Below are 23,432 nucleotides of genomic sequence, written 5' to 3'. Positions count from 1 at the left end.
CGCAGCCCCACAGTGCGGAGGTTAAGGGTTCAACTCCAGCTACCGCAGCCTCCCTGTTTGGAGTTTGCATGTTCTTCTCGTACCTGCGTGGGTTCCCTCCCACATTCCGAAAAACATGCATGTCAGGTTAATAGGCGGGCCCTTATTGTCCCTAGGTGTGACTGAACGAGCGAATTGTCTGTCTTCCTACAACGTAATACTTAATGTAAATAAATGTTCTGTACCTGTAATTTGATTGCATTTTTATTTTTTACTATAACGGAATACAATTACATTTTTTTGTATCCTAATAACAGGCAGCACGGCACCGCAGTGGTTAGCGCATGTGCGGCACAGTCCTGAGGTCATGGGATCAAACCTTCCTGTGTGGAGTTTGCATGTTCTCCTTGTGTTTGCGTGGGTTTCCTCCATTCCAAAAACATACATGTCAGGTTTATTAGCCAGTCTTCATTTTCCCAAGGTGTGTATGAGCGAGTGACTTGTCTGTCTCTGTGTGCCCTGCGACCGGCTGGCAACCAGTTCAGGGTGTCCCCTGCCCACTGAGATCGGCTCCAGCACCCCCGCGACCCTACTAAGGATAAGCGGTGCAGATAATGGATGGATGGGTCCTCCATACGCCTCTAAACACAGTGACGACCACGCGCATACTGAACAATTAAATACGCCTTCAATATGAGAGAGTGAGAGAAGTGAGCCAGCTCCCGTGGTTCACTTTAAAGTTACGTTCGCAAACCACGCATCCTTACATTCAACAATCATGGAAAATGCTGAAAGTGAAGATAGGCCTGCTTCAAGTCCACCCCAAACGCCGATCCAAACTTCACAAAAGACGAAAAAAAGAATTTATTCCATTCAGTCTAAAAAAACAAGGTTGGAGTATGATAGACGAAGGAACAGAGCAAGAATTTGCATTGGACGGGCCATTGAGCCATGGAGAAAGCTCAGAGCTGCCCTGGGTATGAACTGCGATACATCATTTGCTCTACATTTGCTTGAAAGGTGAGATATTTGAAATCATTTTGCACTAAAAATAACGACAAGTACAACACCTAGCTCGAAGCTATCCAGGTAACACTGGCAGTTGTGTATAGCAGCTTGCTCGCTACCATCAAGTGACTGTAGGAATATAAGAAAAATTATCATTTAGAGAGATCCAATATAGTTTATCCAGATAGTGAATTACGGTATGCACAACCTAATAAACTCGTATCTTAGCACTGCAGTTACACGTGCATTATTACGCGCGTAAATGACGAAAATATAGTAATTTCCGAACAAGAATAGCCATTACATTATCTTTTGCTGTGATATATAAATGAATAGCCCGTGCTTAGCCCCAACTGGCCCTGAAAACAAAGTATCAATCCTGCAAGGAGCGTATCCACAATTATGCCAGGTAACCCTGTTTGCAAACATCGCTACTTTGCGATAGCAGTGCACGTTTGGTTGGGCAATCCAGTCCCTTGCATTTATTAGGATACAAATCCCTCGTAAGGTGATAATTTTGTTTCCCTCACATCCCTGTTTAACGACCCCGTTTTTAAAGAAATTTTCCATTGGTCTCGAGTCTGATAACTTTTCACGCTTACCTTCCTAAATAAATATAAATGCGCACCGGAACGTTGCACGAGTGTTCGTTTTTTCGTCGAAACTGCCAGGGGTTATGTAAGAGCATGTTTATGCTAATGTGGGGTTGTCGCTTGAGTTCTCCTTAAAAAGTTGAAAGTAGAATTTTCAACAATGCCCAACTGAGTTCTAAGGGCCCTCTAATTTTTCAACTGCGACTAGGTGCTTTTATCTTTCTTTTAGTAAAGCTGTTCGTGTCGGAACATATTAGGTAGGAGGAATGGGATTTGGGTGGAGTGATGTCATGCTTGTCCCCGCAATTTTTTTATTGTCTATATTTGTTCAACAACAAATCCTTTTTGACCACGACTACGTTCTGTTGTCCCGTCCCACACCGACTGCACAGCTCTTGCGAAATCTTTCTCGTTGTGGCGGGTCTGCTTGCTGGCTCAACTGCGCAAGAGAGGGGTAATGGGGGCCAGGAGCATCCAAGATTTACACAGATAATTCAGCACCTCTTGACTTGATGTCTCCGACATCGAATCATATCATAGATTCATTCATACTGTACTGCAATAAGACACCTGCTCTGCATTATTCTGCATCTTGCTGAGAAGAATTTGTGTCCAGCGCCTTCGTCGTTCCGCTTAAACCTTGCATGTGCTGGACCCTTTGTTCTCCGTCTTGCTCTCTCTCTCTCAGTCGGTCCGTCTGCAGGGCTTTGATCAAATGACAAAATACAACAACAATATACAATTAGTACAAAATAAAAATGTTCTTTATTGTCCTACATCTAATTCTATTCATGGCAGGATTGGCCCTTTATATAAAAAAAAGAGTTTACTCAAGCGCATCTAAAAAATGCACATACTTTCACACGTAATCATGAAACAAGCCAGGAAATGGCTGCCGCGAGTAAAAAAAAAAGTTCCATATTCCGTTCAGCTCTTTTAAAGCCTGTTAAGTGTGTTTTGAATAAGCCTTAAAGCTTATGATGTATTTTGGCAGTTTTCAAACCACCCAAAAAGTTACTGCCCTAAATCTGTCTTACTGTACTTCCCTGAAATACTTCTCTTTCGCCCTCTATTTTATATACATTTTGTTGTTATTTTTATAATAAGCATGATTATCATTAATCACGTGTTACAACAGAGATAGATAGATAGATAGATACTTTATTCATCCCCGGAGGGAAATTCACATTTCCAGCAGCATCCCTGAGCTGAGAACAATACAATAATAAAGCAAAAGGAATACAATATACAAATACCCAGTGTGACGTGCAAATGCCCACTGTAGCGTGTTATATAGAATATCTAAATAGTGCTACACAGAGTACATATTGCAATAAAATTCGGTAATATGCAATGTAGGTGGTGTGGTTTAATGTGGTCTTTTACTCTGCCGGGTAGAGTTAAAGAGCCTCATGGCATGAGGAAGAAAAGATCTCTTCAGTCTGTCCGTAGTACAAGACAGTGACAGCAGTCTTTCGCTGAAACTGCTCTTCTGTCTGGAGATAATGCTGTGTAGTGGATGCGATGGATTGTCCATGATTGACCGCAACTTTTACAGTGCCCGTCTCTCAGCTACTGTTGTTAGGCTGTCCAGCTCTTTGCCCACAACAGAGCTCGCTTTCCTAGCCAGTTTATTGAGACGAGAGGCATCCTTCTTCTTGACGCTGCCTCCCCAACACGGTGTCGCATAGAAGAGGGCGCTTGCCACAACTGTCTCATAGAAAATTTTCAGGAGCTTTTTACAGATTTTGAAGGAGGCCAGCCTTCTGAGGAAGTAAAGTCGGCTTTGCCCTTTCCTACATAGAGCTTCTGTGTTGGCAGTCCAGTCCAGTTTGTTGTCCAGCTGCTCACCCAGGTATTTGTAGGTCTGAACAAATTCCACACATTCTCCTTTGATGGTTACAGGAACCGGGTGAGTTCTGGTTCTCCTGAAGTCCACCACCATCTCCCTGGTCTTGGTGTTCAGGTGCAGGTGGTTTGCGTCGCTCCATCGGACAAAGTCCTGAATCAATTTCCTGTACTCCTCCTCCTGCCCATTTCTGATACATCCCACGATCGCAGTGTCGTCGGCAAACTTTTGCACATGGCAGGACTCAGAGTTGTACTTAAAGTCCGATGTATACAGAGTGAATAAGAACGGAGAGAGCACGGTCCCCTGCAGAGATCCTGTGCTACTAACCACAGTGTCCGATGTACAGCCCCCCTGTTTCATATACTGGGGTCTGCCTGTCAGGTAGTCAGTAATCCATTCTACAAGGTGTGAGCTAACTCCCATCTCTGTCAGTTTCCTACTCAGTAGCAGAGGCTGTATGGTATTGAAGGCACTGGAGAAGTCCAAAAATGTAATCCTCACAGCCCCCTTAGCCCTATCCAGGTGAGAGAGAGATCGGTGTAACATGTATACTATAGCATCCTCCACTCCCACCTTCTCCTGGTAAGTAAATTGCAGAGGGTCGGTGGCGTGACGGACCTGTAGCCTCAGGTGGTGCAGCAGCAACCGCTCCATGGTTTTCATCACATGTGATGTCAGGGCGACCTACAAGTCACCTTGTTGTTGTTGTCTGGAGATACAGTCCAGATCAATTTAAATTTGTGTTCAGAAACTCGGGTATCTATCACAAACTTAACTTCAAGAAATGTTAGTGTTTTTTATCATAACATGTGCTGCCTGTAAATTCTTCTGTATAGTATACATTATAATCAGCATAGTAACTGTGCGTCTTTGTAGCTATGAAAGCAACAAACATGGACATGGTCCATGTACTTCAAAATCACTTGGGTCATCAAAAAAACAAGTCCAGGAATTTCCACAAGATGCCAGTTCTGTGAGTGCTGAGGAATCAGATGGGTGAGTTTATTACTGGTATTTTTTTTTTAAATTATTATTATTTTTTTACATTTTTTTCTTTTTATTGGTACTATGGATCACAAATCGTTTTTATATATTACTTGTAAAATTTCCGACCTTATTGTTTTTTTCCATGTAGCCCATACCTGTCAACCTCAGCCAATCGATCCCCTTATTAATGATTGCAATTCCCTTCATTAAGCGATAATATAACTAAAAAACACAACAGGGCACATATTTACACACAGCAATACTTCAACAATATTATGTCCTGATTACTCCTTCCACTCACCTGTGCCCACTCGTTTGACGCCAGCTGCTGCTGGTTACCTGATTGGTTCCCCGTCCTATTTAACATCAGTGCTCTCACTCGCCCTTTGTCAGTCTGTCAGCGAACCTCTGCTTACTCTAGGCAAGCACTTTGACTCTGACTCCCGTTGGTCCCGTGTTTTCATCCATATACCAATCGTCTGTTCCTGATTCCCCATTTATCTCCAGCTACGACCCGTTTTTGATCACTGACCACGTTCTGATTTCCCGTCCCGGCTAACGACCCGTTTTTTACCGCCAACCACGCTCTGATCCCCCGCGCCGGCTATTGACACTTTTTTCCTGTTTGACCACGCTACGATCTCCCGCTCCGGGAGATTTATTTCCGCATTCCGAACACGCTCCGATCCCGTGAGTGGCTTGCTTTCCTTGTAAACGTTACGCATCTGGGTCCTCTTCCTGTTCTGGTTCTGACATATTAGCCATCTACGACCATCTGGATTAGAGTCTAATCAGGCAGAACTAATTTTCATGATTAAAAAAAAGAAGACTTTTTTTTTCTGTACACAAATTTTTACAAAATTTAAAATGATAAAAAAACAAATAAAATACAGGGAAAATGTATACATTGACGAGTATGACATCGCTCTAATATTACCTTGGAGTTGCCACAAGAAAGGTAAAAACTCACACTTAACAATATCACAACTGTAAAAATCGGATTTGTTATTCCATTGTAACAACCTAAACCAGAGACGAAAATTACAAATCAGCATTTGCTCAAGTCTTCCCGCTCATTCGTATCAACTCCAAGATTTGTTTTGTAACTATGTATGATTGATTGCATTCTCGCTGTCAACTCATAAGGTAAGGAGAATGGTCATTGTGACATTTTGTGTCTACACCGCACAACATACAAGTCAAATCAGTCACAGCCTGTCTAAAAACCCTAAAAACAGTTAAAACATTTTGAAACACGTATTGTCAGGACCAGAACGGAAACAGGACCCACTTGCGTAACGTTTTACCACAAGTTATATTGAAGAAACAAGGAAGGGCTGCGCCCACGATCCGATGTTCGCTCGACGCGGGAAGCGGGTCTCTCTCGTACTCTGTTTGTGATCCGAACACGCGATGGCGGTGTCAGGTACGGGAAAACTGGTCGGTAGCCGGGACTGGAGAGCAAAAACGTGGTCGGGGTTTGAAACGAGTCGTAAGCCAGAACGGGAGAGTAGACGTGGTCGGGATAAAAAATGGGTCGTAAGTCGAGACGGGAAAACAGACGTGGTTGAGATCAAAACGGGTCTTAGATGAATACAAACGGGAGCAAAAACGGGACAGGCGGGAGTCAGGTGTCGAAAAAAGGCCTGCCTTGAAAAACAGAGGTTCGCAGACGGACTGTAAACCGGGGATTGACAGGACAGGGTTTAAATAGTGGGGAAGCCAATCCGTCAACAAGCTGCACCTGGCGCCACACGGGTCGGTCCAATTGGGCCCCATTGCAACCGTGACACGTATGTCCAGCTTTCAAAAAATGAAATCAGTCTTCCTAATATACCGGTGGAAAATTCTGATACTAGATTGTCACGTTTTTAGTTAAAGGTTTCTCAGCTCATTCAAATGATACAAACAAGTTCTGGCATTGATTCAAAAATATCTTTGTTTTTTTTCAGGTCTGACAATGTCACAAGAACATCTCAAAAACCTCCCATGCCAAGGAAAAGCAAGCAGTCAAATAGTGACCTCATTAGGAACGCAAATCGTCAACTTGGGTATTGTTTTCTGCAGGGAAGTAGCCCATTACCCGAAGAGCGTTTGAGAATACCTGCTCAGTCTGGACCACACACACATTGTTCAGGTATGACTTTTAAAAATAATGGTAAGTTTTGATTTACTTGAGGCCTACAATTAGAAGTACATCTTAATCTAGTAAAACACAATTTCCAAAGTTGAGTATCAAATCCAGAAATGCAAATCGCAAGCTGGCAAACAGCATGTTGTTTTGTTGGATATTTACCAATAAATGTGCTAATATTGAAGTGAATGGAGTTGACGTAGACGTAAACCAGCAAAAACCCTCATCAGGATAGGGCTGTATATATAGCTTACCACCACCAGAGTGTGAATGTGTGCTTGGATAAAATAACGCATTCAATGTAAAGTGTCTTTAAGAATTCAGTCAAGCGCTATACAATTGTAATCGATTATTATTAAAACAATGGTTGGATTCATCTTTAGTGTCACAGGCCAGAAACGGAGACAGGACCCAATAGCGTTGGTTTTACTCAGTTTTATTGAGAAAGAGAGCAGTGCTTGCTTCCACGATCCGATGATCGTCGGACACGGGTAGCTGATGGCAGGAACGCGGAAGTGGCACTTCCGTGTCAAGCGAGGATAGTCGTGGGCGGCAGGAAAGCTGGTCGATACCCGGGACGGGGGAGCAAGGGCGGTAACGATTCCAGAAAAATGGTCGGCAACAAGTATCAGGCAGGAAACAGGGCAAAACATGTCGATGGCCGGGACGGAAGAGCAGGGGAGAAACGGGGCTAGAAACAGGTCGGCAACAGGTATCAGGCAAGAGAAAACAGGGCAGGAGATTGTCGGAAGGTACAGAGCTTGTCTAGCTGAAAGTATAGGTTCACTGGATGGTCTGACAGCTTCCTCTTGGAAGCCGGGGGTTTGAAAAGAGTCAGGGAACCAATCAGCGACCAGGGCTGTTGGCGCCAACGGGGCATTCGCAGGTGCCCCGAATCAGCAATCATGACATTTAGTTGCTCATGTGTCTCACTAAACAACTGCCCCAAATTTTTTCCCAGGTTTTGGATTTTTCAAAGTTATTATCAGCACATGATTACCAAAGAGATTTACTTTACTGCTAAGAATGGGCTCTTGGGGTCATTTTGTTCTATACCAATCCTGCTGCAAAGTAAGACATTTTTTTGTGTAATTTAGAGGGAGCCATGAAGTCAGAACCTAAGGAGGAACCCGTTGATAAGCAGTTTCCAGAAGTAAAGCAGGAGCCATCCAAACCGGTCTACTCAGAAGGTTCTGTTACCCTGAATACCTCATTGGCAGTGATAAGATTTTTGGGGAGACGTTCATGTGAGCTGTGTAAAAATCTGAACTTGTTTATTTTGCTCCAGGACATTCAAACTGCATGAATCTCTTAAGATCTCACTTGTTCATCAAAGAAGAACCTATCAACGATTCTGATATGACACCTTTTACGGTCATCATTAAGCAGGAGGAGGATAGTGCTCCAGATACCTTACTTTACACTAGTAAATGGTACGTTTTGTTTACTGTAGCTAAGTTTTCATAAGTTAATACATGAGGCATATCTATCGGACAGTGTTAGAAAATTTGAATATTGAATTTGTAATTCAGTTTTTATTGAGTTTTCAACAGATTACCATCCAAAACTAAAACGAAATCCCTCCCCAAACTAAAACGACAGGCAAAAATGCAGTTAAATTGTCTAAAAAGAAATCCAGTACTGTATGTTTAACGAGAAGTACATTGTGGTAAAGTTCTGTTTTATGTAACAAAACTAAAAGTCAAAATTGTCATAATACATAGTGGATTCATTACAAATCAACAGTTTGCAAATCTTATATTGTTTGAATATTGCTAATTATGGCTACAACTCAAATACCTTTCTCAAAGTATTAAACTATACAAATGTGTCAAGAACCGGAACAGGAGGAGGACCCAGATGCGGGAGGTTTCTCACACAAGCTTTATTTTACAAGAATTGAGGAAGTCATGCACGTTAACCCAAACGCCAGTGATTCGGCGATGGTTGGGCGGAAAACGTAAGGCAGCAGTCTGGCGTGGAATGACAGGAAGCCAGAGGCCGACGAGATCTATACCAATTGCATGAGCAGATATCGGACAGATGGGGTCGATAACAGACAGGACGGGACAGACAGGATTGATATCAGGCACTGGAGACTGGAGTCCGATAACAATTAGGACGAGATAGACGGAAACGATACCAGACACTGGAGATCGAAATTAAACAGGACACACTAGATGGGAACGCTACCAGACACTGGAGATCGATATCAAACAGAACAAAAATATCCGGGAACAAAAGTAGAGATCGATATTAAACCGGACAAAATAGACAGGAGCGATACTGGACAGGAAACACAAGAAGGAAACCAGACAGAGTCAAAACCCACGTCTTGCGGGTGCAGATGTTCTTTGACAGACTGACAAAGGGTGAGTGAGAGCACTGAGCTTAAATAGGAGGGTAGCCAATCAGTCAACGAGCCGCAGCTGGCGCCAAACAGGCGGGGCCCATTGGGCGCCATGGGCAACCGTGACACAAATGTGGTAGATTGAAAACCATAATAAAAGTTTACCAACATTTCTGTTGATTCCCAATGAATCCATAATGTATGAGAATTGTGTTCTCTAATTGCATTAGAAAAAGGAAACAACTTTATCACAATATTCTAATTTCACGTGAGCACCACAAAAAAGCCTCCACTCAAGGGCTAGATTTGCTTAAGATATTTGAAAGAAAGAGGAAGGACTGCGCCCACTATCCAGTGTTCGCTGGACGCGGGAAGCAAGTCGCTCTCGCACTCGGATTGTGATCTGAATACGGAAGTGGACCTTCCTTAGCGGGCGATGGCGGTGTCAGGGAAGAAAAAACAGGTTGGTAGCCGGGACAAGGAGAGCAAAAACTTGGTCGTGGTGAGAAACGGGTGGTAAGCCAGGATGGGAAAGCAGACATGTTTGGGATCAAAACAGGTCGTAGCCAGAGACAAACGTGGAGATCAGGAATGGGTAGGTGGAAAAAACGGTGCAAAAACAGGACAGGCAGGAGTCAGGGTAAAAAAAAATGCTTGCCTTGTATCAACAGAGGTTCGCAGACAGACTGACAAAAGGAGAGCGACAGGACTGGAATTAAAAAGACACAGGGATCCAATCAGATAGCCCACAGTGGCTGGCGCCAAATGAGCGGGCACAGGTGATTCACGTCGGTAATCATGACAGTTTTGGCCAAATTAGGAAAAACTCAGTTTGAATTTGGAAGATTCTGGTTTATTGAGTTAGCATCATCAACCCCAATTTTAGTCTTAATTTTTATGAGAACCTTTTTTTTTTCTCAAAAAAAGTCAACCCCTTGTATTATTTTTAGAACACATTTTGTCCATGCTACTTTTAAACTGCTCTGGAAAGAATAGCAGGAGCATCCATTTTTCATGGACTGTTTCTGTGTCTGCTGTGGTCAATATTGAATGATTTGGATTTGAACTGATAAAAATGACACATCCCCCCCTCCGCTTGTATTAGTGCCATTAATATTGTGTTTTACTTGTTTTGAAGGTGGTAAGAGGCTCCTGATGATTAACATGTTTTGGCATTTCAGGCATTCCCAAAAGCCTAAAACATCTTTGAAGCGATGTTTCTTACCGACAAAAAAGGAAGACAAGACATTATCATCACTTGGAGAACCCCCATTAGTTCATGGTAACAATTAAACCTGAGTGTCAACATCTTAAACTGCATCTTAGATCCATGTCTGTTTCATTTTTGTCTAAGTGAAAACAATAAAATTATCCCTAATGAAAATTAAAAACCATGCTAGTATCTTCTCACAGTTATTACCAATGCTTTTTGATTAGTTGACCCATAACGGCAAAAAAAATAAATCTAATTTATCGTCTGTGACAGCAAAAAATAAAAGTTTGTTGCATTTATAGAACCAGTAGCTTTCAATTGTCTTCTGTACAGTACCTTCCAACAATATTTGCAAAATAAATTATTTAGTCTTTTGCCCTAGGACAATCAGACTGCACAATGGCCTTGAAAATCTCACAGGTGACTGTTGGCCTATACGATATCCTGAAGAATAAAGCAGAGGAAAGCAACAACAGTTACATTGAACCTTGCATTTACCAAGGATCTGGCAAGACATCAGAAAATGAGGACTACCCTGGAAAAGAATCTTCTGGTGAAGATTATTATATGTCACCTCAAGCTGACATCACATCAGAGCAGGACTTTGATCCAGACTACGTAAAAGGCAATTGTGATCGGTAAGTTTTTTTCTTTGATTTAAATCGGAACCCACCTATGCTTCAGGACAGTTTGTAAGCTCATCAAAGTTGGTGATTTTTACTTACGTGCCTCAAATAGTTTGTCAATGTCTTTTTTAGAATTTGAAAAAAAGACAATCAGACAAAAAGGTATATCAGCAATCAGAAATGTGATTCATAAATAAATCCATGACACGCGTCCACATTACTTTCTTGGATAAGATTTTTCTTTCAGTCCTTTGAAATATTAATGTTTTTTTATAGGATTGTATCTGTGGTGAAAGATTCAAGCTGTAAACTGTTTGGTTGTGTTTCAGGGTTCACAAGAGGCCCAAAAGTGTTAAAAGATCTTCGGAGAAACATCAATCACAGAACAAAAACCTCAAGTTATGATCTGATGCTCCACAACTATCATGAACTGTAGGAGACAGAGGTACTTTCTGGTGAGCCTGACATTTTGCCACTCACCGCTCTTGGAGGAGATGATCTATGATTATTCAAGCAAATAACAAAGAGTTAGAGTTCCATTGCCAAATCATCTGTGCCACATCATTTGTGAGCGGAGTGTGGAATGGACTTTCCCTCGTAAAGAGCAACAGGAAAAACATTGCAGGAGTCAGACCAATCGTTTCTCTTGTTCGCCTGCAATAAGTCATTCAAAATCGAATTGTACTTAAATCGCCATAGTCACGTTCACCCGGGGCGCCTTGTATTTCCTGTGACTTATGTGACAAGTCTTTCATTTCAATCTCTTCTTGGACAAGCGGAAGCACAGCGGTAGAAAGAGGTGCAGGAAATGTAAAACCCTTTTTCTGTGGTTTCATTCTCCTAATTCACCTCATGACTCAAAGTGGGGAGTGGCGTTATTGGTACTCCCTCTGCGAGAAAAGCTTTTTGAGGAAGACGTAATTTAAGTGCATTTGAGAGTTCATGCTGGAGAGAAACCATTCAATTGTGACATGCGGAAAGGCCTTTTATTATTGTGGAAGTTTAAACAGACATAAAAAGAGCCATGGAAAGAAACAGTGTCTGAAATAACGTCTGCCCGGACGCCCGGGGCGTGCATCTTTTACGTTGGGCGTACAACTTTCAAAACCTCTCCGCCCGGGTGACCGACAACTTTCTCAAGGAAAAAAAGCAAAAGGTTTTTTTTTTTTTTTAAATCAAACGTTTGCTTTCTTTTGATTTCAAAGTCTTCGTTCGGTTTTCGGTTTGTTTGGAAATTTGCATACTCGGCAGCCACTCAGAAGCCTGCATCGAATAACTTCGTGCTTCCGGACTTTCCCGAGCGTTCTAAAGTCGGGCATTTACGTATCATTTTCCAAAGTAGACGCACAGAGAAAACAAGAAAAATGGATGAGTGGTTAGGACTCAAGCCAAAACCACAGCCACAGAAGAAATATTCAAAAGAAGCGAACAAAATTGATGACGCTACAAAATGTAAACGTACATTAAAAGCATCGCGGAAAGAGGAGTTCACGTGGCTTGTAGCAGACGACGCAACGCAAACCTTGCATGAATGAAGATGAGTAAATCCAGGTAGATACTGATGGCAGATGGAAAACAGGGATGTCATATACATGCAATGAATGTGATAAGGAGATTTATAATAAACTTAATTTTAAAATGTTGTTCTGTTATATATTCTGATTATCAATCTTTGATATTTTTCAACAATGGGTTTTTTGCGATTAGTCGTCTTATTGTGTTTCAAGTTGTGAAAAATGGGGCAGGCAACTCTATGGCTGGGCTGGCAACTTTTCAAAGTTATCTGCCCTGGTGTCCAGTAACTTTTTGTCAAGAATTTCAGACACTGCAAGAAACCAAAACCGATATTGACACTTTTGGGAAGACCAAAACTAAAAGTGATGAACAATTAATAACGATTGGGCGGTCTATTTGTTCAACAGATCATCCAAGTCGTGGAAATGTTTATATGTGTGATATTTTTATTCCCTGTGGTACAAACCTATCTTTTTTGGAGGTCTCCACTGGTTTGAACAATTTATCGAGAAGAAAACTTTATCTTTGTTGTCACTGTCAAAAATACTACTGTACCGAGATTCTCATGTTCCCAATTAAACAATTGTTTTTAAAGGAAGTTTGAATGATTTACTGTGTCACAGTAATTTGAGCCTTATTAATGATTTTCATTCCCCTTATTAAGCGATAATACATCTTACAAACACATCCCGGCATTTATTTACTCACTGTAAGACAGATTATAAAGAATAAAAACAAAGATAATTTGTGTAATACAATTTTTTTTAATTTACCAGATAACGAACAATTCTTTTCGCGTATTGGTTCTATCCCCACTTGCAGTAAAATTAGTGTTGCATATTATTTGTACCACTCAAAGTATTTATAAACAAATCCATCCATTATCTGCACCACTTTTCCTCAGTTGGGTGGCGGGGGGTGCTGGAGCCCATCAAAGCTATCTTCGGGCAGTGGGCCGGGGACACAATGAACTGGTTGCCAGCCAGTTGCAGGGCATACAGGGACAGATAACTCACTCGCCCATACACACCTAGGGAAAATTTGGACCAACCAATTAACCTGACATGCATACTTTCGGAATGTGGGAGGAAACTGGAGTGCCCGGAGGAAACCCACGCAAGCACGGGGAGAACATGCAAACTCCACATAGGAGGTTCGATCTCATGACCTTAAAACTGCTGCACACGTGCTAACCACTGCGCCACCGTGTATATAAAAAACAATTTAATACATGTTTTTGTTATATAACGTAGACAATTTTAAATGATCAAAAACTTTACAATGCGGGGAAATCGCATAACTTGAGAGGTATGGTATTTCATGTTTTGGGGTGTAAAAACTGGCAATTAGAATAAACATCTGACGTTCATTTTAAAAACATTCAAGATTAGGATTTGAACAGTGTAAGAAGTACAAAATGATAAATTAAAAGTAATTACAAATCTCTACATAAATAGTTCATGTTTTCATAAGGTATATTTAGTAGGTTTTGCTATGAAACGTATTACAAATAACATTCAAAACGAAACCCACTCTGACTTTTATTATGAAGTAAAACCGGAAGTTACCACGTTGCTTACTGAGCGAAGCAACAAGACCTGGAAAAAAATCTAATCTCCGATTTAAATAACTTTACCATGCTTGTTATAGAAATACAGTCCCAAATTTGACCTTATCCAATAACTTTGCAAAAGATTGGAGAATATGTGAGCAAAAGGCTGAACAATTGATCCTTACTCTCTTCAAATAGACCTTTTTGAGTGCAACTACCTTTTTGAACCTGGAAGGAAGACATTTACCATCAGGTTGGTGCACAGGCAGATTAATGAGGTTTGTTTGTGTGTGCCATTTAAAAAAAACAAGTTGTTAATATTTTCTCGATGTTGTCGAATAATTTTAACGTAAAAAAATGTATCCCCTCATTAAATGCTGTTGTCCCAAACGCTAATCTGTCGGCTAAATTACTGAGGAACTAAATGCCCAATGGTAGTAAACAATTTAGTATCCATGGTAACCTTCTTAACGTGATTTAAATTAGGCATATTATTATATACAGCGTATGCCAATGCTGTCAAAATCAACAGTCCCAATGGGCTAGCCATGCTAAGCTAGCTGGGTAACTCTCAGGAGTAGCAGTGGAAAAGCATGAGTTAGGGTTAGAGAACGTCAAATAACCACACTCCAGACTTTATTAAATAGCTGATCATGGTATTTTCCCCTCTGTATGTTAGATTACCGATTTTTGTGAGGGCGTTGCTAGTTTCTCAACCCCTTCTGAACAAAAGCATCCTCCCTGTTGAGGTGTCCTTGAGCGTCACAATGGATGACTTCCAACAAGGAGGCACTGGTTAAAAAGGGGCCTGCCAGGATACACCTTGAAACATTTTATATAAATCCCCTTAAGAGACAACTTTAGTCTGTGAACCATTTTCCATGACTTGAAATATACGACTTTCTTTTAAATGCCCCCCAGGCCTTTCTTTCAAAAGTTGAGATTTAAAAGCCCACTTCATACCTATAGAAAAGTAATGTGGTCTAATAAGCCCTGGAAATTTGAGAAAACTTAAATAGTTTAAATGAGCATCTTGATTAAGAAATCATGCTCTCAAGATTTAAAAAAAGAGAAAGTGGCTTTGCAGTAAATCATCAGTCCAAATCTTGAGTAGCCATTGATACTCAGCCACTACGGATATTATCAAAACATAATATTCCTCGGCAAACATATATTTTCAAAGAACAACCTTTCGTTCCCAATAAGATATTTTTCTCTAAAGGTGTTGTTTGTTACTTCAAAATAATCAATTTTCTCCTGGCTGAAATCATCTTTGCATCTTCTTTTGTTGCGCGTGCAAGTATGTGAAATTCTTAGATGTGCTTGAATAAACTCTTCCTTTTTCATCTTTTTGGGGGTTTCGGTTGGCATTTGGACTGCATTTGAAACATTTTGTTTTTTCTTACTTTCACCATTTTCATCCCACAATTAAAGAAAAACTCAACCACTCTCGTGATATTACTACACCCTCCGCCTCCTTCCCTCCAGCCTAATGCGCTTCATAGACGGAAAACCGATGATAAAAGTAGGATGAAAGCAGATAGGCGTGGTGGAAAAAATATGTATAAAGGCCTTTTGAACTCAGTTGGGCATCGTTACCACACACTTAATAGATAAAATATGTAATTTTAAACTCTTTCTGGACACCTCAAACTACGCACCCCACCATTAACGTTGCATTTCTTTCATTGAGAATTTATGTTTCCATTATTTTCGTGTCGCTGATTTCTAAATGGCCACTATAAGGCAGACAATATTGGTTTTGGTGACCGTTGTGCTTACCAATGCCATAACAAAAGTTGTAATCCAAATAGTTGCCAATACCTGTAATTGGTACTTTAAAATGATAAATAAATTTTGTGCATCTTTTGCCTGCGAAGAACACAATTTCTCAAGGGATAATATCTTGTTCCATTCATATTTACCCTAGTAAGCCATTTAAAATGTGTCCCTCTTTGATATATATATATATAATTGTATTATTTTTATTTTATTTTATTTTTTTTAACAGATATGGGCTCCAAGAGTCCTGACCTCTTTGGATCCTCTGAGCACATGTTGACTGAAGATGAACAGAAGAAACAGCAGCAAGATATTGGTTGTCTGATCAATTCAGATGGGGAGGAAGTGGATTTGTCTGATATCCGTGAGTCAATAACTGTTTCCCCATCAATCGCAATCACAAGAAAATTAAGTAAATTCATGTATTAATGAATATATCACATCATATTTAATATAATTAGGCAAATGTACAAATTGGCAACCAAAGCATGTTACACATGGCTCGTGTTTGCATTTACTTTGTGCCAAAGGTATAGAACTAAAACCAAAGTAAAATTAACGCTTTTTGTGTAATGGAAAAACATAACAAGCCACAAAACAAGTATTCAGGGTTGGTATGGGTGCTTGAAATTTTTGAAAATGCTTGCATTTTAATGTTGTGTTTTCAAGTTCAGGAAAATGCTGAAATTTTGGGTAAAGTACTTGAAAATGCTTGAAATTGTTGTCATTTGAAGCATCGCCGCCCCCTAATGGTTGCACCAAAAGGACAGCTCTTCGTAGAAAAGTGGCTTTTTTTGCTCGGCTCTTTCGGCTCCCAAACGGCTATTCAGATCTGTTGTGTTTTAGTGATATATTATCGATAGTAATAAAACATTATGCACCAAAGTAAGGAATTAGTAATTGCGTATGTCTTGCAGAGGAATCCTGACAAACACATTAAACATAAATAGAAATATTCACATATCTACAAAAAGATTTGTAAAATACAAACCAATTTTTAGACACTGAACGGATTTAAAGTCAAACAACAACACAAAATCCCTGAAAATGCAAAACAATAAAATAAAAATTGAAAATTTTAACTCTGTACTGAATAAATGATAACATGCAAATAAAACAACTATTTACAATTCTATTTTAACCAATTTAGTAGACACCTTTAGTAGACTCCCGAAAAACACACAAAATATAAATTAAAATAAGTTGAAAAAAGAAAAAGATCATCAGTCTCTAAGATTGAATGCACTCTGCTTTGGAGCAATCAATATGATAAAAATGACTCAAAATTTGGGTCATTTGTACATAGTTTTTTTTATTTCTTTTAGTCTTCCTATTGAACTCAATTATTACCCAACACCTATAGAGCCCTTTTCGTTTTTGTAAACAAGTGTGGCGTAGCCAAACTGCACGTGCATTATTAAAGCAGAATTCAGTTTATAGCAGCCCATTGACCCCCACAAATTGTAGATCATAAATGGGAACATCTCAAAATAGCACAAAGTATGTGCTAGTAGCAAGATAGCGACTTTATTTTAGTCGTCAAAGTCAACAACATCAACAAAAAACATTATTTTGATTGGCGGTGGATTTCTTCCTTTGTAGGTACTGGAAAAATTGCCCTTGAAAGTGCTTGACTTTGGTCATGGAAAACGCGTTCGAAACCTGGGTATTGTTAAGAAAAGGCTATTCATGTCAACCGGCTCACTTCCCCGGTCTGTCTTTTTTTCTCCATCCAGGAGAGCACATGAGCTTGGGCAGCAGAGCCACAGAACCCTCTACAAGGGTGTTCAATCAAAGCGAGAATGAAAAACTGTCCTCGTTTCACACATGCTCCGTGTGCGGTAAAGAATTCCCTTTCGCTTCCAAACTTCAGCGCCACCTGCGCACACATTCAGGAGAGAGACCTTTCCCCTGCTCCATGTGTGACAAGAGATTCCCTGAAAAGGGCCTTCTCATGATCCACGAGAGGGTCCACACAGGAGAAAAGCCTTTCCCGTGCACTTTCTGCGAGAAACGCTTCGCCAGTCAGGGCGAGCTGCGGTTGCACCGGAGGACGCACACGGGCGAGCGTCCATATCACTGCTCCATTTGTCTGAAAAGCTTCTCCCGCCACTGGCACCTGAAAACACACCTTGATGCTATGCACTCTGAGGTGGTAGCCGGCTTCACCAGGAAAAAGTTCCCCTGCTCGGACTGCGACAAGAGCTGCAACTCGGCCGCCGAGCTGCGGGATCACCAGAGGACTCACACGGGCGAGCGGCCCTATCAGTGCTCCTTTTGTGAAAAGAGGTTCGCCTTGTCGGGCACGCGGGTGCGGCACGAGCGCCTCCACACCGGAATCACACCCTACCACTGCTTGGACTGCGGCAAGACCTTCGCGCAACAATGGACGCTTACCACTCATATGCGCACGCACAGGGGCGAGAAGCCATACAGCTGCACGCAATGCAACAAGTCATTCGTAGCGCCTGGTGAGCTGAGGAGGCACAGCCGAATCCACACAGGAGAAAAGCCGTACACCTGCGGTGACTGTGGGAAGCACTTTTCTTTGTCAGGCACACTGAGGAACCACAGGAAGTCATGCACGCAGGCTAAGAACGGAGTCTTAACGGGAGAAACAATAGCGGTGGTGGCTTTGGAGAGAGACCCAGAGGTCAACACACACTTCAGCACCGAGGTGAATAGCTGAAACAACCATCTTTAACAACTTTTTAGAGTTTTAGAGTCTAGATTTTATTTCCATGCCACAGATTGTTGAAAAATAAACACATTATTCTGGTCCCTGATCATTATGTGGTCTCAACACTTCAAGACTCAACAATTACAATGTATTGGGGATCTCATTACTAATTTTGATGAGGGATGAGTACCAATACTAGGTGTTGGTATTCTGCAAATACGTAGCTATTTTTGGAGATAATGTTGCTTACAACGGTTATCGATTCAGCATTCTGCACAAAATACGTTTTATACATAAAAAAGGAGAAAATACAAAACAAATCTTTTTGTTTATATTTTAGATATAATGTTAAACCCAGCGCACACTCGCTTGGGATATTTGGTGTCCATGCCTTTGGCTGCAGACGCCAACGGCGATGTTCTCTCGCGCACCTGAAGCTGTTTACCCGACTGCGCAGTTTTCAGCTCTCCTCCAAATTACCCTGGTCACGGGTTTTCTGATCGCGTGCCCATTCAAAAGAGCAACTGCCACCGAGTCTCATGTCGATTACTAAAATCCGCCAAAATATTTACCACTGTGCCGAAATAAAACTTAAGGGGGCTGTGTCTTGTGTTGGTCCAATCCTGATAACTTCTATTTAAATATTCAGTTTAGTTCCTTCAAGGTAGTCAAATGTTTCTCTTGTAAATATTATAGCTAACTTTCTTTGTTTTCTGTTATTTTTCAAGGTTTCTGACATTCAAGCTGCACCAAGTACTCAGACCTCTTCCTCGTCAGAGGACTTTGACTCCGGCCAAGCGGCTGAAATTGATAGTACCCCAAATGAGGTGGAGCCAGAGGTTTCCAGTCCGCACGTGAGCATAGTCGTTAAAGAGGAAGAAGAGGAGAAACCTTTGTGTGGTAATTGGAAATTCCTTTTACAGATTTATTGTGGATGATTTTAAATATTCTTACTTGTTCTGCTGTGTTTCCCTTAATGTTGGTGCAGATGAAGTATTGGTTATCGATTCTCCAGTTCAAGACAAAATTGTATCTCCGTTGAAGGAAGAAATACAAAAAGATACCCAAGACGTTATAAGCAGTAAGCACATTTTTTGCATAATGTTTACAAAGGGGGGGTCATTCAAGTCATGTTTATTTCATGGTTATATTAAACATCCCCTTTCACTGCAACCCCCGTAAAAATGGACGTGTGTGTCTGTACGTGGTCGGTTAGTGACTCTTGTTCAACACTCGAAGGGTGTGTATAGACAACTAATAATGTACAGTGGGACCTCGGTTATCGCGGTTAATGGGGACCAAAACCACCCGCGATAAGTGAAAATCCGCGAAGTAGCGGCGCACTTTAAAAAATGCAGATTTTTAAAAAAAAAATATTATTTTATTCTATTTTTATTATTTTTTCAGACCTGCGAAGCTCTGAATCCACAAACATCGAAGCGCGAAGTAGCGAGGTCCCACTTTATATCAATAGGAAAATGCAAATTATCATAAATAAAAATGGCAACTTGTAAATACATGTAAAGACAAAAGATAAACAGCTCTGCAGACACATTTAATTATTTAATCCCGTTGACATTGTCAGGCTGAATTGCATCTAAAATGTTATTCGAGTTAAACTAATTGGTGCAGAACAATTGATTTCCGGTTTGATATTTGATTACTATTGTACCATTTTATCTTTGTTTTTATATTTTTGGTTATTAGGGGGTTTATTTCAACTATTTTATTTGAATTTTTCATTTACATTTTTACATATTTATTTTCACTTTAACAATTAGTTCATTTGCAATGTGTGCCCTGATGCCCTGAAATATACCTCTGTCAAAGTGTAGAAGAATCCGTTCTCTAAGCCCCTGCGGAAGAGCTGAATCCGTTAGAAAGCAGCTCCCCTGATTCTTGGATATTCTGGAATGGATCAGATGCAGATGAATAAGGGTAGTATTAATCAATACCGATATGATGCGTTTTGCCTGGAAATGTCAAAATCATTGAAAAAAATAATCTTGTTAGCCTAGTTGGAGAGGGCATGGGTGATAGAAGAGCTGCACAATCTGATTTGAATTATCTTTATTGTCATTGATATCAGCGTTGTGAAATGTTATATGCTACGAGATTAGACATGGCACTTCAGGGTAAGCATGTGATAAAGACTGTAAAGAAAAAAATAAGATAACACTGTCAGGAAAAATAGGCAAAAATTATTTTTAAAAAGGTGCTTAGAGACTGGCCCGAGTTATAAAATTAGTGCAATAAAAGAATAGAAGCAGCAATTTGGGGATGATCAAAGTATCAATCCCAGGACAATAGTATCAATCTGATCCACGTACTTGCTTAGTATCTAGAATATCGATATTTGGTGAAATCCGCCTAACCCTAGTCAAAAGTATCAAGTTTGTTTTGTAACCCTTGCCATGATGTATCCCCAGTACCTCCAATAGATAGTGACGACGATGATTCGTTGGGCTGCAACAAAATCATCTCTCCAGTTTCCCCAGTGAAGGATCAGCAAAGCAACAACCGGACTGCAAGTTCATTCTGTTGCGGCTTGTGCGGCCGAGACTGCCACAAGATGTCTGCGCTCCAAATCCACATGCGGATCCACTCGGGAGAGAAGCCCTACCAGTGCTCCGTGTGCGGAAAGCAGTTCACCCAGAAGGGTCAGCTGAAGGGTCACATAAAGATCCACACAGGAGAGAAACCCTTCTCCTGCCCTGAGTGTGGCAAGTGCTTCGCCCACTCTGGCGCCATGAACCGACATCGGCTGACCCACACGGGGGAAAAACCCTACCATTGTTCCCTTTGCGAGCGCAGCTTCAATCAGTCGGGACGCTTGCGGGAGCACGAGAAAACACACTTTGGGGACAAGCTGAACTGCCCCGAGTGCGACAAGACCTTCACACGTTCTTCAAGCCTTAAGAATCATTTAAGGTTGCACACGGGCGAGAGGCCGTACAGCTGCGACGTGTGCGGGCGGGGTTTCAGCCGCTCGCAGAGCCTCCGACTCCACAAACGCAAGCACAACACGCTGCAGGTGGAGGAGGAGTCCGGCTGCAGCGGGGGCGACGAAGATTTGTCGGACTCTAATGTCGATTGAAGTAGAATGGTTGAGGATGAAGAGGATGAGCTAGAGGAGTCTTTTTAAAATGTAGAGCCAGCTGTTAAGCACCATTGTTGTCACACACCACATCTGAAAGGGAAGAATCCATGAAAGAAATTATGTAGGAAAGCTATTTCGAACGAGGTTTAATAAAAACACAATAAGAATGATTGAAGAATGATCTCGTAGGAACAAATAAATCGATGTGAGTACAGTTTTGAAAATCGGGCAGTTAGTTCTGAACAAATGTACTTCGTCTGAGAACATCGTGTGGGTCCAAAGAAACCACCTTCAAATTGGAGGTAACAATTATGGCTCAACAAAACAAATCAATACCAATGCACAGCTCTTGAGTATTAATCAATACCATACCTGTCAACTTATACATTCTCCCTCTATTTTATACGTTTTTTTGATCATTTTAAATTGTGTACACTGTCTAAAAAATGTTTAACCCCCAAAAAAATGTCTTATTTTTGTAACACCTATCTCGTCTCGCCCATTTTGGCCCTAATTCTGATCATTTTGGTCCCTGGCAGCAGACCACAACGTCATCATAGATATTGTCGCATTATTCTACATAGTCTGTCTTGCTGTGAGTAAATAGGTGCGACGTTGTGAATATGAGAATAATATCTCTTAATTAGGGTAAATGCAATCCTTAATAAGGGAAGTGATTGGCTGAGATTGACAGGTATGCAATAGTTACTGATACCCAGTGGCGGGCCTTGGATTTCACACCTAGGCCTTCAGGGATGCTACATCTGAATTAATCCAACCCTCAATAACTATTTGATGGCCATAAAGCATTAACTGCAGTTATGCTGCAACACATTTAAAAAGAAAAGCATCAATAATAACCTGATCAAATTTCAATATTATTGAGGCAAATAGGGGTGTTGAACTCAGTTGGCAATTGTCTACACATACTTAATAGATACATTTTTTTACTTAACTTTGTATGACACCTCAAACTAAACACACTACCTTTAAATTTAGACTGGTATCTTCTCTGATGATAATAAAAAACAGACAACACACTAGAAAATGTCAATTTCATTTGTATTATGTTTAAAAAAATCTGTTATAATTGGGTGTATAGGTAAAGTACCCGCACTTGGTATTGTAATAACTAAGGAGTTGAGTACTCGTATTGAACATAAACAGTTTTAAGTTTTGGGCTCATAAATTACTGATAAATATTAATATTGGTTTTGTTCAACACCTTTAAATGTATTTAAAAAGAAATAAGGTTCTAAACCAAACCCAAATGTTTTTTCCCAGTGTCATGATGATTATTTTCTCTTCAGCCATACACCCAAACTGCTTCTTTATGCGCAACAGCGGTGATCTATTTAAGATAGCTCTGAGGCTTTTGCACGAAAGTAAATTGTCCTATGACGAAAGTTGAAAGTTACATGAAGTAGAGGGTGTGAGTGAGTTTGCTAGCTCTCAGTCTGTAAGAAATGAATGTACTTCTGTTAGTACACAGTAGCTTTAATGTGTTATTTAAGCAAAATGCTAAACTTGTGTCTCAAACAAAACACATGATAGTTATGCTATTTACCAAACATATTCCCCAGTGGACACTAGTAGTGCTAATAGATTCTGTGTGACTATGTGACCTATTCCCACTTTCACTTTTTTTAGGATATGATCATGATATAAGTATTTTAAGTGTGTGATGTCAGCTACTGTAGCTACTGTACTCCAATTTAGTATTTTCTAATTGCCATACGAGAGTGCATCTATTTCAAAGTACAAAATCGCGCATAGTGATAAAGCAACATGATCTGTGTATGCCCAAAATCGATTTTGCCTTAGTGTTATGTTTTTACCCTAATAGTATCTTAATAGGCTTGCAAATACAATTATGGTTGACATGTTCAGCCATCTGAAGGCCAACTCTAAAAGGGTTTTCAAAGCAATCAATAAAACAGATATTTATATGAAAATATGCAAGAGAAAAGTGTCATTCTTTAGGTAAAATCTTCCTTGTCTCATTGGTCACGCTGAACTGTAGGAATCAAATTATGTAATAATATGAAGTCTATAGGACAA

General features: G+C 40.6%; 2 protein-coding genes across 2 annotated transcripts; both read left to right on the top strand.

The window, feature by feature from the left end:
• Positions 1-709: 709 nt before the first annotated feature.
• On the top strand, positions 710-12,855 carry LOC148361206 (uncharacterized). Its single transcript, XM_088343093.1, has 8 exons — positions 710-999; positions 4,309-4,428; positions 6,372-6,556; positions 7,651-7,743; positions 7,842-7,986; positions 10,085-10,185; positions 10,499-10,754; positions 11,072-12,855. Exons 1-8 carry the CDS (start codon positions 758-760, stop codon positions 11,145-11,147), a joined length of 1,218 nt encoding a protein of 405 aa, XP_088199219.1. The 5' UTR covers positions 710-757; the 3' UTR covers positions 11,148-12,855.
• A 971-nt stretch (positions 12,856-13,826) lies between these two features.
• Positions 13,827-23,322, top strand: LOC148361205 (uncharacterized). The gene is made up of 6 exons (XM_088341939.1): positions 13,827-14,062; positions 15,821-15,955; positions 17,328-18,268; positions 19,000-19,171; positions 19,260-19,352; positions 20,701-23,322. The coding sequence occupies exons 2-6, from the start codon at positions 15,823-15,825 to the stop codon at positions 21,366-21,368; spliced, it is 2,007 nt and encodes a 668-aa protein (XP_088198065.1). The 5' UTR covers positions 13,827-14,062; positions 15,821-15,822; the 3' UTR covers positions 21,369-23,322.
• The last annotated feature ends 110 nt before the right edge of the window (positions 23,323-23,432 follow it).

The sequence above is a fragment of the Urocampus carinirostris genome, chromosome 8 (genome assembly GCF_059441175.1).
Source record: "Urocampus carinirostris isolate Australia breed hairy pipefish chromosome 8, RoL_Ucar_1.0, whole genome shotgun sequence".
Lineage (NCBI taxonomy): Eukaryota > Metazoa > Chordata > Actinopteri > Syngnathiformes > Syngnathidae > Urocampus > Urocampus carinirostris.
Note: the sequence above shows the minus strand (reverse complement) of the source record. Positions and strands in the feature narration are given on the sequence as shown.